Below are 19,378 nucleotides of genomic sequence, written 5' to 3'. Positions count from 1 at the left end.
AGGGCATGCCTGTTGTCATTGGCCTAGTGTATTGTCTGATTCGGACCTCAGGAAGTTGGGACACCTTTCCTCCCGGGAGCAGGCTGGGAGCTATACTCAGCAGTGGCAGAGGAGTTCCAACTCTAGCACCCCCTTCCCCGCCATTGCTCCACAAATAGGAGTGTGGACATCCTCCCTCTCCTCTTGAGTGGACTTTGAGCAGCTCTCTAAACCCTGGAAAGTAGAGAGTACTTATGTTTTTACATTTCAAGGTACTTTGGTCTCTCTTCCAGTGCCTGCTGCTCCTCTCCCCAAACTTACACACAAATACATAATTCAGCTTTTGGTTTGTGTAGGTAGTAGGGTTGCTAGCTTCCTTTCAACATTTGTGGTATGCTTACATGCTTGGTACTGTATTTGTTTATGAAGCAAATATTTATCCCTTTATATGCCAGGAACTTTTGTAGATATTGGCAGTACTGAACTTTTCAGACATTACAGTCTGCTAGACAAGCAAACCTTTACTATAGCATGTGTTAATTGCTGTACTGGCAACATGTAAAGTGCAGCTTGGAACCATAGACTATGAGAAGCCTGTTTTGGAAAATCAGGAAAGCATTAGGAATATCAGTGATCAATGAATAGTTTAGTGAAGGAAACAAATTGTTTTGACAACTCTTTTGAAAAGCTTAACAATGAAGAATAGAGAAATTTTAGTAGGGGGAGGTTGGGTCAGGAAGGTTTTGTGTCTGTCTGGATGGATTTTAAAATAAGGTCAGAGGGAAAAGCTTGAAGATGCAAGATGGCTGCAGCAAGTTCAAGTATCACCAGTAAAATATGACAGTTTCTTGAAGGAAGACTATTTTTTTCCTGGGATGTCTCTTAACAGTGAGACAGCCTTTCCCAAAAGCTTCATCGTAGAAGCCATCCCAACCTTCTCCTCTTTAGAGGTTCATGGGCCAACATTGCACATAGCCTGTGCCCAAATCAGTCGGTGCCAAGGGAAGTGGTGCCACAGAGATTGCTGAAATGGATGGCGATTCATCTTGAGTTGGGACTGGAGTTTGCTTCGCCAGAAACAGATGGCCTTAGGGGGAGAGTAGGTTTGATAGCACAGTCAGGGTTTGGTTAGAACATGAGGGGTAGACAGTGCTGGGTCCCTGATGTCTTCCTTGCCCGCTGCCTACACCACCACTGCACACAGACACTGCTGAGGACAGAGAGGAAATGTGCTTGTCTTTGGATTTGGCAGCTTTGGTGACTTTTTCTGCTTTTATTTCATTACGTTTCCTGCAATGACCAAGTATTACTTAATCAGATCAAATAAATGTTTAATTTAAAAATTGGAAATGTCCATTCTCCCCTAGAAATTACTTATGGAAGGAACATTTCTTTCAGTGTCCTAAACAGTTCTAAAATCTTTGTCATTCTCTTAATACTTTTGGAGAAAGGAGAATGGATAATATCTTGATGCTTCTGATTGGGTATATACCAGGAGAGCTGCTTGCTCTCTCTCAATCTGCAGGCACACCCTCCTGTAATGCTGTGCCTCTCACTGACTGGTAAGGCTTGCTTGGCCTGAATAGAGAGGCTGGTTCATTGACAGGAGGGGAGGATTCTGTGGAACCCAGCTCTTGAGTCAGGGTACAAATAGGAATGTTCTCCCTCTTCAGAGTCCCCTTCCTGGGAAGGAAAGCTGTCCTGTGGTTAGCTTATTTGCCATTCTTTTCAAACTTCAAGAATAATGCCACTTTAAGTTGATACAGTGTTCTTGAGCACTGCCAGACTTTTTAGAGCACTTTGATATGTTTAAAGGACTTTATGTGTCATTCTCGTTCCTCCTCCTCAATCCCAGGTCTTGGGGCTTTGTATGTTATGTGAAAGGCAAAATAATGTGAACACATAAACAGTGTTGTAAATTTACAGAATAGAAATTAATTGCTAATGTATTTTTTTCTATTTGATAATAATTGTCAAGACTATGACTAGACTATACTGAAATGGTATTGCTTTTTTTTTTCCCCCCCCAGCCTCACCCGGCTCCCCCCCCCCCCCCCCCCCAGCCTGTATTGCTTTTTTGGATAGAATTTAGAAAAGACTTATAATATGGCCAAACTAATTTTTGTCTCAAATAAAAACAATAATATTTATCTACTCATTTGTTCCTCAAGTAATAATCTGAACTGAGAAATATTTCAGCTTTTTCTTTTAACAGGTTTCAGATTATTATTTGACTAAATCTTGTGATTATTATATTTTGGAAAGTAGCTATTGAGGGCTCAGGTGGAAAGTTTACAGCTTGGAAGCCCCCATTTTAGAGATGGTAATTTGACTCCCAAGTTAACATAAATAACAAGAAATAGATTTAAACATTTTCGTGTCAGCTGTGAGATACTGTAGCACTATGGTGGCTGTCAGGGACTACTGGATTAGGTTTTGGAAAATAAATCATTTTATTTTAATACTTCTACTTAGAAAGTTTCACATCTGTGATTCATGCTCTGTTCTAATTGCTCCACTATAACTGCTGGCTTATTTAATTAAAACTATCACTTAGCTTTTTTTTTCCTTTTAATCCTTTTCCTTTTTTTCTTTTTACAAGTTGAGAGGAGGGGAGATAGAGAGACAGACTCCTACATGCGCCCCAACTAGGATCCACCCGGCAATCTCCATTTGGGGCCGATGCTCTGCCCATCTGGGGCTGATGCTTGTAACCAAGCTATTTTTAGTGCCTGAGGCAGAGGCTTCATGGAGTTATTCTTAGTGTCCCAGGCCAATGTGCTCCATGGCTGTGGGAGAGGAAGAGAGAGTGATTCAAATTTATTATGAGTTGGAGCGAGATAGCATTTAAGGAATGGTTGAGAATTTGAAGGGCACAATTTTGGTGGTTATTTTGTCTTGCTTTTTTTCAGTTATTTTGAATACTATATGCTTCAACTTTTAGATCCACAGAGGCTCATTCTAACCCTGATCTTGTTCTAGGGTTTTTTCATTTTCTCTAGATAATCAGAAATAAATAATTTGGATCATGGTTATAATTTTTACTGTTTAAAAAAAAATCACAAGAAGAATCTTTAATATTTTAATTTGAACATAGGGCACAGACACTTAATGCTCTGTATTGAAAGTAACTTTTAGTAATATCTCTCCTAATGTTCTGTGCTCGAATTGTCCATACGTAGTTGGGGATAACTACAGAATTAATTTAAATTCAGCATAGTTTAGTGTAAGATTTCTCTTAACACTATATGAGATTGTTTATGTAATCCAAGAAGTGTTAATAAGAAATTAATTAGTATTGGGTAGTAAGGGAAAACTTGCTATTTCTTAAATGCCCTTTTAATTTGCTTAATGTTTTCATCACAGAAGATACTTGAGGCATCTCCCTCTATTCCTTGTTCTTCCACCTCTCTTCACTTTTACACCCCTCCCAGTGCACATACACACACGCCATTTAGGTCATGGAACAGGAATTGAAATGTAATATTTGGATCTTTAAGTTACAGACCCTTCAGGGGCTTCAGTTTCTTCATCTGTAACAGAAGTGGGAAAGGGGGTCATACTAGTTGAATGTGCTCTTTTAATTAGCAAATCTTTGCCTTGTGAAATTAGCAATTATCTTGAGCATACTTGTGCAGTCTTAATATTTTCTTCTTACCATGTTGAGACCTTTTCTTGGCTTACTGGACTTTTATTTTTAAAAGTTTCAAAATCTCTGCATTTTGTAACTTAATTCTTGGGTTTGTAGAACATTTTAAAATGCAGTGTTCTTTTGGTCACTTGCATAATAATGGCAATAATAGTGATAATATATTGATCTTGTGCCAAGCTTGGTGCCCTTAATGTGCCAAACCTTAGACTACAAATTCTTAGACTAGGTGTTGGTGCTTTTCTTACGGGGGACCTGAGGTGTGAGGTCGGGTGACTTTGAGAAGACCCCATACTTGGTAATATCAGCAGAGCTTTAATTATACCCAAGTACTCTTGTTAGTCCCCATGTTATCCTGTTGGTGGTGTTAAACTGCCTAAAATGGATGTTCTTTTGCATTTCATAATTCTGTAAACTTACTTAGCAGTTCATCTTTTCAAAGGGTTGTGAGACAGGAGGGTGGAGCTGCGTCTGACTTGATGGGTCTCCCCTTCTCTTCCCTTAACAGGGTTCTCTTTTTTCCAGATTCCATCATCATTCTGTCTTAGTTTGCTATACAATTTAATTTTTCTTTTGTGATTACTGTGAAGATACCAGTGAAAGCTACTGTGTTTTAGAGTTGCCCATGAATTTTCTATATAGTGACAAACTAGTTTCCATTGATGACTGGAGGAAATAGCAGTTGACATTTCTTGGAAGCCTTTAAGAAAATCGAAATTAATGTGAACTGCATTTTTAATGAAGGCACATTTTTTTTGTTTATTGTTATTGCCTATTTAACATTTTTCTGATTACAGTGTATTTAGGGTTAAGAATTTAAATGCAAAAATAAATAAAAATCACCTAAATGTAACCATTGTTCATATATATATATATGTATTATATATATTTTATTCAGGGACAGAGATAGAGTCAGAGAGAGGAATAGATAGGGACAGACAGACAGGAACGGAGAGAGATGAGAAGCATCAATCATCAGTTTTTGATTGCGACACTTTAGTTGTTCATTGATTGCTTTCTCATATGTGCCTTGACCGTGGGGCTACAGCAGACCGACTCATTCCTTGCTCAAGCTAGCGAATTTGGGTCCAAGCTGGTGAGCTTTTGCTCAAGCCAGATGAACCTGCGCTCAAGCTGGCGACCTCAGGGTCTTGAACCTGGGTCCTCTGCATCCCAGTCCGACACTCTATCCACTGCGCCACCGCCTGGTCAGGCCCATTGTTCATATTTTGATATACAATATTCTAACTAAAGGAACCAAAGTTTCTGGAGACATTAAATGTGAGGTTCCTTCTGTATATACAAGTGATAATTTGAGTGTGCATGTGGGTAAAAGAAGACACCATTAGATCAAATATAGACATGAGCGTGTGCAGCAGTCCAGGAGCAATTGTGTCCTTGATTGGGTCTGAGTTCACCTAGGAAGGTGTTCAAAGAAAAGGAGAAATTTATGGGTTACACCCTGGGCTCTCCAGCATTTAGAGGTTTGGAAGAGCAGGAAGAACCGCCAAAAGAAGTTGATAAATGGTGCCAGTAAGATAATAAATGAGAGGACAGTGGTATCCTAGAAGCCAGGTGAAGAAAGGATTCCAGTCAGGGGATGAGTCACCTGTTGAATGTTGCTGGGATGCTGTGTCAGAAGATAGAAAATTTGCAGGTGGGCAGAATGGAGGTTCTTGGTCCTCAGAGCGGTTTTTATGGCATGGAGGGGGAAGCCTGGTTTTAGTGGGCTCAGATGACATTGGGAAGACAGGGATGTGGGGGTGGTGTGAATAAAAATGGCTCTTTTTGGGAGTTCACTAAAGGGGAGCAGAGAATTTTACTATAGATAGCAGACAAGGTATAGGAAGGGGCAAGATATTTTAAGAGAAGAGTCACTGTAGTATGTTTTGTATGATATTGGAAATGCTATGTACTCATTTTTTTCCCTCACTTTGTTTTGGTGAGACTTTGCAGAAGTTTGTCTATTTTATTGGTCTTCTCAAGAATCAGCTTGTGGTTTTATTCCACAGCCCTGGCCTTGGCCAATTGGCTCAGTGGTAGAGCATCAGCCCTGTGTGTGGATATCCCAGGTTCGATTCCTGATCAGGGCATACGGGAGAAGCGCCCATCTGCTTCTACACCCCTCCTCCCTCTTGCTTCTCTCTTGCTCTCTCTTTCTCTCTCTCTTCCTCTCCTGCAGCCATGGCTTGATTAGAGCGTGTTGGCCCCAGGTGCTGAGGATGGCTCCATGGCCTCTGCCTCAGGCACTAATGGCTTGGTTGCTGAGCAACAGAGCAACACTCCAGATGGGGAGAGCATTGCCCCCTAGAGGGCTTGCTAGCTGGGTCCTGGTCAGGGCATATGTAGGAGTCTGTCTCTGCTTTCCCTTCCTTTCACTGAAAAAAAAAAAAAAGAAAACAGTCCTGCCAATATTAAATGCACAGCGTTACCATTTGGGTGGCTCTTTGGTGCAGGTGTGGCAGGTTCTGTCAGGCTCTGGAAGATGCAGAGCCAGGGCAGCTCCTTCCTCACAAGATACTTGAAAATGCCTTCAGTGTAAATATGAAATAGGAGGGGGAACGTTGATCCCAGACAAAAGGAAGTCTTACTATATTTTTTCTACCTTTGCTGTTTCCTATGTCAGTATCTAAGATTTTAGTTAATGGTTGATTTTTTTCCTCTTTATCAAATTCCTTTTTTATTTGTAGAAACTTAAAGTATTAAGACTCACAACCAAGTTGTCAACAATTTAGACTTAACTGAGTTTTACTTTTTTGGTTGACTATCTATGTGAACGTCTTTTTACTTTATGTTTTTAGAGTAATGCATGCTGTTGTTTTTTAAAAACACAAATTTATCATGAAGTGGCCTCATCTGTGGCCCCTATCCCATCCCCCTCTTCCTCTGCTTCATGGTTCATGTTCATGTTCATGTTCATCCACTTTTGCTACTTAATTCTTTTGGTGCTTCCTTCCCTATGTGTCTCTAAGTGTTTTTACCTCAGTTTACTTATGAACCTGAGACATCAGCTGCTAGTTTCCTTTCACCGTGGTTGTTGATTTTTGTTTACATCTACCATCCCTTCATTCACCTGTATTTATAATTATTTTATTTCTGTTCTTGGTCACCTATATACCTTGAAATTATTTTTACTTTGGTCTCATTAACCTAAAGAAACACCTTTTGGACTTTGGATATTATAGGTCATATAGACAGACCCTTCCTTTTAGCTCTCTGTTTCCATCTCCCAGCCTGTCAGCTTTACTCTTGTTTTGCCAAGGCTAATAGTATTTACATTCTGTTCTGTAACTGTAATTAAGTCTCACATTATTTACCTGCTCTGAGAACCAGTTAACAGTGTTCATATTATCCTATCTGAAGTACTGGGAGGCTGAGCAGTGTGCTGTTTCCTTTTTTCCCTAGTCTCACTGTCTCCCTGGGCCACTCAAAGACATTTCTAGCATCAAATTAAAATATTAAGCAATAATTATTGAGCACTCATTACACCCAGGCACTGTTCTAAGAACGTTGTGCATATTTTTTCACTTGATGTCCTTACTTTATAAATAAAGGAAATTTTCAAGGGTATGTGCAACCTAACTTGCTCAGCTGGCGAGGGGAGTCATCAGGCTGTGCAAAGTTGTTCTGTGCTGGTGCTGTCCATATGAGGATCCCCAGAGCAGTTGGCTACTGTGTTTATGAGGTGACGAGGGAGTTGTTGGTCCTCAGGCAAGCTCCCTGATAACCACTCTGCCCTCATCTCCAGCCACTGACTGTGGGACCTTAGGGATGCTTGGGCGAATGCTTAGAAAGTCATCTAGGAATCTGGAGACCCTTGGAGGAGGCTAAGTTGGGGAATTTTATTCTTTCTGGGGAATGTTTTGGAATTTGTACTCTTTGCTTTTCCCTCTGTCTCAGTTGGGATAATGCTGAGAGAGATTAAAGAAGACCTAAGTAAATAGGGAGATAGGCCATGTTTGTGCACCAGAAAACTCAATTTATTAGATATCGGTTCTCCACAAATGGGTATATAGATTCATTACAACCCAAATAAAAAATCTGCTGGCTCAGTAAAAAGAAGAAAACAGCCCAGATAAAAACAGGCAGGAGAACTGAAAGACATTTCACAAAAGAAGATATACAAATGGCTAATAAACACACATTAAGATGGTCAACATCATTAGTCATCAGGAAATGCACATTAAAACCAGTGAGATACCACTGTACGTTTATTAGGGTAGCTGAGATTAAAAAGACTGACAATTCCAGGATTGGTGAGAGTGAGCAACTGGTATCTTTGCACACTGCTAGTAGCAATGTAAAATGATAAATTGCTTCAGAAAATGGCTTTAGCAATTTCTAAAACGTTAAACATAAATCTACCATCACACTCAGCTCTTCACTTCTAGATAATATATTTATGCAAGAGAATGAACTATTATTTCCACTCAGGTGTCCACTGAAGTTTTGTCACAACAATCCCACACTAGAAACAGTGCAATTGTCCGTTTTTATAATGATCATCCATCAGTAGTTAGAGAGATAAACAATGGTGGAATGTCCACATAATAAAATATTATTTAGGAATAAAAAGAACAATTGATATATACAATATGAATATCATTAAGCTGAGTGAAAGAAACCTGAACCAGAGAACATAATGTGTATTTCATTTATATAAAAATCAGAGAAAATGCATGCTAATCAATAGTGACAGAAAGCAAGTTATTGGTTACCTGGAACCAGGGGAACAGGGCAGGAGAGACCTCAAGGGCCATGTGAAATTTTGAGAAGTAATGGAAATTTCTGTATTTTGATCATGGTAGTAGTTTTGTGCACATATACAAGTGTCAAAACTCACTGAATTGTACATTTTAAATAGTCTTTTGTTCTATGTAATCATAATGTCAAAATTGGTAAATGGTGACAGGTGCATAAAAAATATGTATTCAGTAATTATCTTAATGGTATGGGTCAATTCCATTTGTTAGTTCATATTTTCTAAACATAGTCATACCCCATTGAGATATAGCAATCCTTCCAAGGATCAAATAGCTGCTAAGTATTTTAAGCAAATAAAAGACGTCATTGTTTCTTAAGGTTCTTTGTGCTAAGGAAGTATAGCAGTGAGATTAGTTACTCTTGTTTTGGTCTGGAGCTCGGCTGTCCTGCATTCCTTCTCTTGCTTCCTCTCTTCCCTTCCAAGCTCTTTTAAACTTACTACCCACACTTATCAGAGTTTGATTGGTTCACTTGAGTAAAAAAAAAAACCTACCTTTTGTTTATGACATCTTAGTAGGTGAATCTGTAAACAACTTCAGACTTCTTTAACCCTCTAAGTATAAATTAAGCTTTATAATTTTAGACATGGAATTATACTGAGTAAATATAGCAAAAGATCCATGATTATATAATTTTTACTGTTGGGAAGAATAAAGAGAAAAGAATCTAACTTTGCTTGTATGGAACTTCACATAATGTAATAATCATGAGCTGCAAAAATGTTAGTGTTCCCTTAGACCCCAATTAAGAAAGGAATAGCAAGCAGCACTCTAGTTACATAGTTTTAACAAAGATTGCAGGACATTTTCACACAGGTCATTGTAAAAGTTCTTCAAAACGATGTCATTGGTTCTGGTACTGCTGTAAGCCTTTCTGCTACTTAGCTAATTCAGTCTTTTGTTTTCCATTTTCATTCGGCCTTTATTGATATATTCAACCATGTACCCAGGCATACTTAAGATTTTTTTATGAGATTGAGAGAAACGGGTTTAGAAAATGTGTTTTGATCTTTAAACAAGTATGATATATAAGATCTGCAGAAGGTTAAAGAAAATAGCAAGTCTTGATCACTGAGTCATTCTTTCTGACAGGTGAGTCAGGTCTGAGAACATTGGGAAAGAATGCCGACTTAAATTATTGTCTCTGCTTTAAATTCCCACAGACTTTTTGATGTTAAGGTTCTTTCAGAATTTGGAATGGTAACAAGACAAGCCATGTCTTTAAAGAAATTCTTTCCTGTGGACATCTCCACTTAAATAAAAACAAACAAACAAACAAACAAAAAAACAATTATAAAGACCCCAAAGGGAAGACACAGGACTGAAGGTTCTGTGGGTCTTTGCCGTCCATGTGAAAAACCGAAGATAAGGGTCACCTCATGTCCAGAGAGCACTCATACTCTGTGTGTCTTGGGTGTATGTAACTGGAGCTGACCTAGGGGATTTTGACTTGTGTGTGTGAGGAGAGCCAAGAAGGAGACACGGTAGGAGGAAATGGCCTCTTCTGAGCCATCGGAGACCCTGCCCTGTTGTTGAGCAAAGCAGAGTGATGGACGGGCTGCTGGAGGGGAGCAGTAGCAGCTGTGAGGGGAAAAGGGAAAGCTCCCAGTGTCCTAGAAAGAAGGGTCTTGGCTGGCCCCCAGGCAGGACTATCTCTCACAACTGGGTCACTGATGACTGTCCCCACCACCTCCCTCACACACACCCACAGACCCTCGTGAACAGGACTGTTTTGGAAATCGTTCTCTTTGGTTGAATATTATGGTTAAATGAGAATTGATAAGAAAGTAATTTTTATCTGAAGACTTACTGCAAATAAATATCTTTGGAAATGCCCAGCTTCCTATGTAGATAGATTATAGAGGTCAGTGATATCGCCTTCATTTTTAGTTTGAACATCTGTCTCTAGGTTGTTCTTGAATGTGGGGACTGTCTTGTTTTCATGTTACCTGCTTGTTGTGTGGTGCAGAGACACTGGTACAAAGAAAAGTTGTCATTGCTCAGGGAAGGTCAAGAATGTTTGGATGGTGGTCTTTTTCTTTTTAGTGACTCTTTGGTGTTAGATAGTTTTATGTGCCCTCCTATGTTGAGAATTTAAAGACAGCGCAACCCTGTGAGACTTCAGGTAGCTAAAGCTTTGGAGCTTGTAGGCCTGGCTCCATGATTGGAGAGTTACCTGAGGTTTTAAAGTATTTTTAAAGTAAATTATCCTTAAAGTTATTAAAATGTGATAAAGCCATAGTATCACTTTTCATTTTCTTTATGATCTTGAAAGCAAAAACATCAAGTTGTCACTATATTAAAACTTTTATTGTGTATGTTGAGCAGAGAGCAGAAATTATTTCCAAACTGAGGTACAGGAAGCTTTAAAATGTCTGTTCATTCTTTATCAGCATTACTGAATGAATCAGCACTTTGCTAAGGTCAGCAAACCTTTATTTTGAGTTTTAATGATAGTATATGTATTTCTGAGAACATGGAAAAGATCATGTGTAACATAGGAATCTAAATTTGGTGTTAATGCTTGACCTGTGGTAGCACAGTGGATAAAATGTTGATCTGGAATGCTGAGGTCACTGGTTTGAAACACTGGGCTTGCTTGGTCAAGGCACATATGGTAGTTGATGTTTCCTGCTCCTCTTCCCCTTCTCTCTCTATAAAATGAATAAATTAAAAAAATAAATTTGGTGTTAATCAGTTAATAGAATTTAGGTCTGGAGGCCTTGGGGGTTCTCTGTCTCGCACTGCAGGTGGGAATGTTGGGAGCGGACTCTCACACCAGAAGGGGGTGTGCCATTCTTCCCTGGTTTAGCCGTTGCTTAATTACAGTGCTGGGTCCACATGGATTGCTGACCACCTAGGGGGTTTTCAGAACCTGGGAAGCTGATTTTCAGAGGATCTTTCTTTTGTACCCTGTGCCGATGAGGTCAGGATCAAGGGCCCTCATGTGAGCAACAAGTCAGGTGTGGTGGCTATGACTACTGTTGCCACACTCGGCTCTTCCTGGGTCACTTGTCATGCAGGTGTATCTCCAGCTCCCCCAGGGATGAACGAGGGCTCCCTTTCGCTCCTTGTGGCTCTGGCGAAGCTGCCCAAGGGTAGTTCTCTGAGTACTCTTCTGTGGCATGTGTGTTGGAGCAGATCCTGTGCTGTGTTTGGAGGAAGACACAGACAATCTAGGTTTTGGATTTGTACTAAAGATACCAAGTCATTCAATTCAGAAGCAAGAGCTTGCTCTGTTCCATGCTTGAAGGCAGAAAACAAGTTAGGCAGGGTTTTGACATTTAAACTGAGACCTAAAAGGCGATAGTTAGCCAGCTGAAGGGCAGAGCCCAGGAAGCAGGAGCAGTGAAGGCTCTGAGGAGGGAGCAGCTTGGTGTCTGTGAGGCAGGGGGAGGGTGGTGAAGCCAGCAAGAGGGAGACAAGGCTTGAGAAAACGGCAGATTAGCAGATGGGAAGTCTGACCACACAGATCTGGAGGGCACGCTAATGTAAAATTGATCATCAGAAGTTCAAAGATTTTCAGCAAGGGAGAATCACTTTGATGTGGGAGAGGAAATTAGAGGAACTCAAGTGGGTTTGAGGGGAATGACGCTTTTGTTGTTATTGTCTTTAGTAACAGCTGATAGTTATTGTGTGCTATGGGCTGAACAGTATCCTGAACACCCTCATTGTCTTAGGTAAACCTCATGACAACCCGATAGGGTGCTAGTGTTACCCTTGCTTTACAGGTGAGAAGGGTGAGCAGTTTGCCTCAGGTCATACTGTTAGTAAGTGACAGAGCTGGGATTTGAACCCAGACACTGTAGGGTTCTAGACTTGGTGCTGGGCCACTCTGTGCTTTGCTTGGTCTATTAGTGGCTCTTGAAATTGAGTGGATCGGCCCTGGCCAGTTGGCTCAGCGGTAGAGCGTCGGCCTGGTGTGCGGGGGACCTGGGTTCGATTCCCGGCCAGGGCACATAGGAGAAGCGCCCATTTGCTTCTCCACCCCCCCTTCCTTCCTCTCTGTCTCTCTCTTCCCCTCCCGCAGCCAAGGCTCCATTGGAGCAAAGATGGCCTGGGCGCTGGGGATGGCTCCTTGGCCTCTGCCCCAGGTGCTAGAGAGGCTCTGGTCGTGGCAGAGCAACGCCCCCTGGTGGGCAGAGTGTCGCCCCTGGTGGGCGTGCCGTGTGGATCCCGGTCGGGTGCATGCGGGAGTCTGTCTGACTGTCTCTCCCTGTTTCCAGCTTCAGAAAAATACAAAAAAAAAAAAAAAAAGAAATTGAGTGGATCACAACTGCACATTTTTTTTAATAGAGTAGAAATTGAGTATTTTGCACTGGTAAAGGTGACATATTGACATGTGAAACTTGGCTTCACTTTATATATATCTGTGTTTGTGCACCTGTGAGCTCATAAGCCAGTGCAGAAAGTAAAGGACATTTATGTGGATGTGAGCCAATGATGGCTGGGACAGGAACTGTGGCAGCACGGGTGGAGAGAAGTGGGTCTTGGTTGAAGAGGCAGGGACAGCAGTCTTGGTGAGAGCTTGCTCACAGGGCCCAGTGTGGGTGGTGACAGTGCATCTGGGTCTCCGGTAGAAGATGGTAGGTCATGTTATGTGCCCTCCTGGGCTGTTCCATATCTGATTTTCCTACTTCTCTGAGTTGTAGCTGCTGGGACTTGGGGTTGGCATGTCATCCACATCCAAGTCTTCCAGCAGATCTGTAAGCTGGCTCTGAACCTGTGAGGTGAGCTATCATCCCAAACTGCCTAAAGGGGGGCACGGTGAGCCAAGAATAAATTCTCTCTGGAGTTTTAAGGTGAGTAGTGTGGCAGCAGGCTTTACAGTAGCTCTAGAATGAGGGCATGGGAATGGTTTTGCTGTTATCCCTTGGGATCCAGAGGATCTTTAGGTTCCAGTGCTGAAGAGTGCAGAACCCTTTGTCTGAAGTTCAGGTGCAGTTTGTTGCTTCTGGCTTTCTGCGAGGCCAATTTTCTTATTCTCATGCATGACCTGTTAGGGATATCCGGCTCCCTGCATTACTGCAGCGAGAGTCCTCTGTGCCTGCAGCGGGTGCTAACTGAAGACAGACATGGAATAGTTTGACCTTGGTCAGGGTGCTTCTCAGTGAACCTCAGTTTAGTCATGTGTGAGGTTGGGATGTAAGAGTATCCATGTCCTGGTGTGATGGGAGAGTTAAGTGAGATGAACTGTCGTATCTAGCACTCAGTTCTGAGCCTTGTGTGAAATTAGAGCATGGTGAGTATTTGCTATTAGTTTTTAGTAGAGCATGGTGAGTATTTGCTATTAGTTCTTAGTATAAATATTTTTAGGACAGTTTCTGGATGAACTTAAGCATGTTTGTGAACAGAGCCTGTGGGAAGAAGCTAGCAGAGAGGTTGGGCGTGGTGGGGAGGGTGTTACAGGAAAGTATTAGAGATGCAGGAGAGGGAGCCTTTTCAGGTGGCAGGAGGGCCTGTTTTCTGAGAGTGCATCCCAGTTATGGTGGCCTCCTGGGAGAGACGCGCATTGAGGGGACAGTTGGGGACTGGACAGCTGCTGTGAGCAGAGACAGGCATGCGGAGGAACTGACGAGGAGGGTTGTGACCCTGAGGCTGCACATCATTAGTTTATGGTGACTCTAGCTGGCCTGTGTTTTCAGTTTTCCTGGCCGTGCTGTATTCAGCAGAATCACAAGATGTGAGACTGATATTATAGCTTTAAGAGTTTGCAGGGCAGGTGCCAGGAAAGAGTATGGAGGCCGGGGACTTGTGTGCAGGGACATAGTAAGGCAGGTGGTCAGCTGTCGAGTCCTGCTTGGCTGAGAAGGTGACTGTCTTAGAGAAAGTGGAGGGCAGTGGTCTGTGGTACCAGACATGCAGGCGCATACTTTCCTTGAATGGTGGTTCTTCCCAACTATTCCTACCACTAATTCCTCATGTTAATAACTGAAATATTAAAACCAATGGCCAAAGAGTGTTTACTGTCTTGTATGGGCACACCCAAAAGGTCGAGATAGTTCTAGCACATAGTTTTGAATAAATTTAAAGGTGCCCTAATTTTGTGTGGTGTGCTGAATCAGTGAATGATAGGTTGTGGTCTGTAATATCAGGTGGAGTTTAACCACATAATGAGAGATTTGTTTTCATTCACTGCTTCTGAGGAGATGACATTTCAGCTCTGTTGAGCACTTTGAACATAAACACACAAGTGGACTAGAGGTGATGGATACATTTCATGTGGTTGTGTCTTGGAGGTGAAATCTCCCATGATCTAGCCTGGCCTGTCTGCACTTAAGCAGTCCTTGTTCCTCCTCTCATTTTTGTTTGGAGGAGGGTGAATCTGAGAACAGTAACATTTACTCAGTCACTGAACGTTTGGGGACCTTCACTTCAGGCAGTGAGTCAGTGTCAGAAGAACAAAGGTGAACATCGCAGGAATGGTGTTTGAGGAGCTTCTCAGCCTCTGTTACAGGCTCACACGCCATAGGGCACTCACCAGTGGTTTTGGGGTCTGGAAGAACATACAAGAACTTCTTACCTTTTGCTTTCATCTTCCGGTGTTTGAAAACATGTTGTATGTGAGTAGTAAGTAGTACACGTCTGAAATATACAGATAAACCTACATAGACAGGGGCTTCTCTTTTTCTTTGCAAGTAATGTGTCAGTGGTTTTCAAGATTATATTTCAAGACCCAATGATTATAGACTCTGAAATTCTTACACATCAGGTAGTTAACTCTTTCCTGGACTGACATGAAATTTCTGTTGGACCTGAGGCTGAAAAACCACTGGTGTAAGTGATCAGAAACTGTTTGGAGGCTACTATATATTGATATTTAAAAATATAATTTTTGATAACTTTCTCTTCTGTTCTAACATCTTAAGAAAACCAGGAGCTTGTATACGTGTGATCCATGTTCTTGATAGAATTGTACTTGTTGCCTGTACTTTGTTGTGTAAATTAAGAGCTGTTATAGAAAAAGACTCATTACTAAGACCTGGCTTGACAGACTTCAGTGTTTTTCTCAAAGAAGTAATTTTCTTCTTTGTTTTGGAGGAACTTGATGTTTTGTAGAACTTGGTCCTTGTTATGAAGCACCTAGCCTTCCTACCAGCTCTCAGATGTTGTGGAGGGACCTGGAGAGTGGTAGAATCACACATGCTAGTCATATTGTACAGTCCCATCCTAGCCGTGACCTCTGGTGACTGACATGTATACCCATTGATGCCTTACAGCCACAGGAGTGGGTGCCTCCCAGAAATTCCAGGCCCTTCTGTTTGCTCACCATAGGTGTTTTTTCGGTGTGAGAATGTCTCACTTTCAGAGATCCATTTAATTCTTGGTTCAAAAATTCTTTCTACTCCCACTCTGAGAAGCTTGAAATTAGTTAGAAAAAGGCTATCAAGGCCCTGTATTAAGTGAGGTAAATTGAATAAGTGCTTCTAGGTTCACTGGCGGCTTTCACTTTCATTTTTGTTTTAGTGATGTCTTTTATTTTACATTTGACACTGTCACTTTTAAAACACTTTTAACAAGATTTTATTTAAATGCAATCTTGCATCTGTTCACAGGTTTGATGACAATGAGAAGAATGCTTTCATTGGACTCCCTGGCACTATTGGTGACGCAGGATGTCTCTGAGTGAGAATTCGATTTTTGCCTATGAGTCTTCGGTGCACAGCACCAACGTCTTACTCAGCCTTAACGAGCAGCGGAAAAAGGATGTGCTATGTGACGTCACTGTTCTTGTGGAGGGGCAGCCCTTCCGTGCCCACCGGGCTGTGCTAGCGGCCTGCAGCAGTTATCTCCATGCGCGAGTCGTGGGTCATGCTGACGCAGAACTTACGATTTCTCTCCCAGGAGAGGTGAGAGGGTCCACCTTCTGGAAATTTTAATTTTATGCGACTTAATTACATCTCTTATGGTTCATTAAGGTAGAACTAAAACCATTCTGTCTCGAGGCTCAGAACAGTTTCCAGGTTCTACAAAAACAAGTTTCTTTTACTTTTCCATAAAATTATGACATTTTACATGTAAAGTTATTGATTTTAGATGTTAGTTAAAAATACTTATTGAGCAGATGAATAACTTATTTATTTATTTATTTCCAAGTTGAGAGGAGGGGGAGATAGACAAACTGCCACATGCTTCCTGAGCAGGATCTACCCTGCAATCCCCAACTGAGACTCATGCTCGCAGCCTAGCTGTTTTTAACACCTGAGGCTGAGGCTCTGCAGGACCATCCTCAGTGCCTGGGGCCAACTTTGCTCAAACCATTTGAGCCATGGCTGCGGGAGAAAAAGAGAGAGTGGAGAGAGTGGGAGAAAGAGAGCAAGAGAAAGGGGAAGAGGAGGCGTGGATAAGCAGGTGGTCACCTCTCCTATGTATCTTAACTGGTAATGGAACCCTGGACTTCCACATGCCAGGCTGATGCCTCCTACTGAGCCAGCTGGCCAGAGCCACTTACGTTATTTCTGATAAAATAACCAAAGCAGGGCACAGTGACTTAGAGACATCTGGAGAGACTGTGCTGTGTGCATTCTTCCCTTCTGAACTTTTCCTGGGAGGGGAAATGGGCCTGGGTTTAGGGTTTGTTAATCCTTCATTTATTTTTTTATTTTTTTATTTTTTTATTTTCTGAAGCTGGAAACAGGGAGAGACAGTCAGATAGACTCCCGCATGCGCCTGACCAGGATCCACCCGGCATGCCCACCAGGGGCGACACTCTGCCCACCAGGGGGCGATGCTCTGCCCATCCTGGGCGTCATCATGTTGCGACCAGAGCCACTCTAGCGCCTGAGGCAGAGGCCACAGAGCCATCCCCAGCGCCTGGGCCATCTTTGCTCCAATGGAGCCTTGGCTGCGGGAGGGGAAGAGAGAGACAGAAAGGAAGGCACGGCAGAGGGGTGGAAAAGTAAATGGGTGCTTCTCCTGTGTGCCCTGGTCGGGAATCGAACCCGGGTCCTCCACACGCTAGGCCGACGCTCTACCGCTGAGCCAACTGTCCAGGGCTAATCCTTCATTTTTCTAAGATATGCCCTCATGGGACGTTGTTGCTCTATAGTGTTCTCTTTCTCTTTTCTTTGTTGAGATTGTGTATGCATTGGTAGAAAAAAAATACAGTTTTTGTGCCATATTTTTAGAGCCTTTTTTTTCACATGTCTTTCCCACCAGCCTGATGTGATGTTCTAAATGTTTGGGTCCTTGTTAGTGTCCTGCCTCCAAGGGACCTTGTGGGCTGGCTGGTGGTGCGGGTTACACTGACTGTGAGCACGGTTTTAGTTAGGGGCTGCAGCTGGAAAAGCTGGGCCTCAGGATGTGGAGACCTGGAGACCTGGAGTAGCACTTGTGAAGAGGAATTTGAGAAGGGATGTAGCGCTTGTGTATACCAGGCCTGTGTGAGCTGTGTGGGCGTGCATACATTCCTGAACTTGTGTCTTCTGTTTGGGGAATCAACAGGCTGTCAGTTCTGTGGCAGAGGCCAGAGCACGAAAGGCCACACCAACCACGTGACTAGGAAGGCCACTCTAGTTTGGCATTGTTTTTAAAATGGAGCAATGCATCTTGTACTGGAGACATTCTTGTTATGGTCTATATTATCAATTCTTTAATGCTTCCCAGGTAGAGAAGAGTTTTATACACGGGTGTGGGAGGAAAGGTGTATGGTGAGTACCTGTACGTGTTTATGTGTGTACGTATGTACTTATTTACTCATTCTAATTTGAGTGTAAATTCTTTTTTAAAATATTTGCAGTAGTGACAGACAAAATGTCATTATATGAATCACTGTCCGCAAAGCCTTTTTTGGTGATTTTAACATGTTTAAAAATTGTTAATCAAGCCTGACCCAGATAGTAGCGCAGTGGATAGAGCTGAGGACCCATGTTCAAAAAAACCCCAAGGTTTCCAGCTTAAGCGGGGGCTCATCTGTCTTGAGCATGAAGTTTCTGGCCTGCATGTGGGATCACAGACATGACCCCAAGGTCACTGGCTTGAGCCCAGTGGTTCCTCGCTTGAGCAAGGTGTCACTGGCTCAGCTGGAGTCTCCCTAGCCAAGGCATGTATTAGAAGCAATTAATGAACAATTGAAAAGTGCCACAACTATGAGCTTTTGCTTTTCATCTCTCTCCCTTCCTGTCTCTGTTTTTTTCTCTTGCTTAAAAAAAAAAATTAATTGAAATTTTTATTGAGAAAATTGTAAATTGACAAAAATACAATGAGAGATCCCTTATACATTTTGCCCAGTTTCCTCCACTGGTAACATTTTGCAGAATTATAGTGGAATATCCCAGCCAGGACATTGACTTTGATCCAGTCCATCATCTTTCTCAGCATCTTTGAATTTCCTTACATGGAGTTGTGTGTGTGAGGTTTGCAGTTTGATTCCCATGTGTCCACCACAGTCGGCGTCCTGATGGTTCCAGCACCAGGGACCCACGTTGCCTTTTATAATCACACCCTTCACCCCCAACTCCTGGGAGCCCGTGTGTCCACCACAGTTGGCGTCCTGATGGTTCCAGCATCAGGGACCCATGTTGCCTTTTATAATCACACCCTTCACCCCCAACTCCTGGCAGCCATTACTTTGTCCTCCTTTTATTTTTTCGTAAAGTTTTGTCATTTCAAAAATGTTACATAATTAGCCTGACCAGGCAGTAGCTTAGTGGATAGAGCATTGGACTGAGATGCAGAGGACCCAGGTTCGAAAAACTCCAAGGTTGCCAGTTTGAGTGTGGGCTCATCTGGTTTGAGCAAAGCTCACCAGCTTGAACCCAAGGTCGCTGGCTTGAGCAAGGGGTTACTCGGTCTGCTGAAGGCCCATGGTCAAGGCACATATGAGAAAGCAATCAATGAACAACTAAGGTGCCACAATGAAGAATTGATGCTTCTCATCTCTCTCCCTTCCTGTCTGTCTGTCTGTCTCTGTCTCTCTCTCTCTCTCTCTCACACACACACAAAATATTACATAATTCGAATCACATAGTGTGTAACCTTTTGGTGT

General features: G+C 42.3%; 1 protein-coding gene across 2 annotated transcripts in view; it reads left to right on the top strand.

Annotated features, from left to right (window-relative positions):
* Nucleotides 1-19,378, top strand: part of BACH1 (BTB domain and CNC homolog 1) — a 50,857-nt gene that overhangs the window by 9,881 nt on the left and 21,598 nt on the right. For both annotated transcript variants that reach the window (XM_066259576.1, XM_066259577.1), the window contains exon 2: nt 15,948-16,241. In XM_066259576.1, the coding sequence (XP_066115673.1) occupies nt 16,008-16,241 (234 nt within the window). In that variant the 5' untranslated portion in view covers nt 15,948-16,007. The remainder of the gene's footprint in view (nt 1-15,947; nt 16,242-19,378) is intronic.

Source organism: Saccopteryx bilineata, chromosome 2, assembly GCF_036850765.1.
Source record: "Saccopteryx bilineata isolate mSacBil1 chromosome 2, mSacBil1_pri_phased_curated, whole genome shotgun sequence".
In the NCBI taxonomy this organism is placed as follows: domain Eukaryota; kingdom Metazoa; phylum Chordata; class Mammalia; order Chiroptera; family Emballonuridae; genus Saccopteryx; species Saccopteryx bilineata.
The sequence above is the reverse complement of the archived record's forward strand: the minus strand, read 5'-3'. Positions and strand labels throughout refer to the sequence as shown.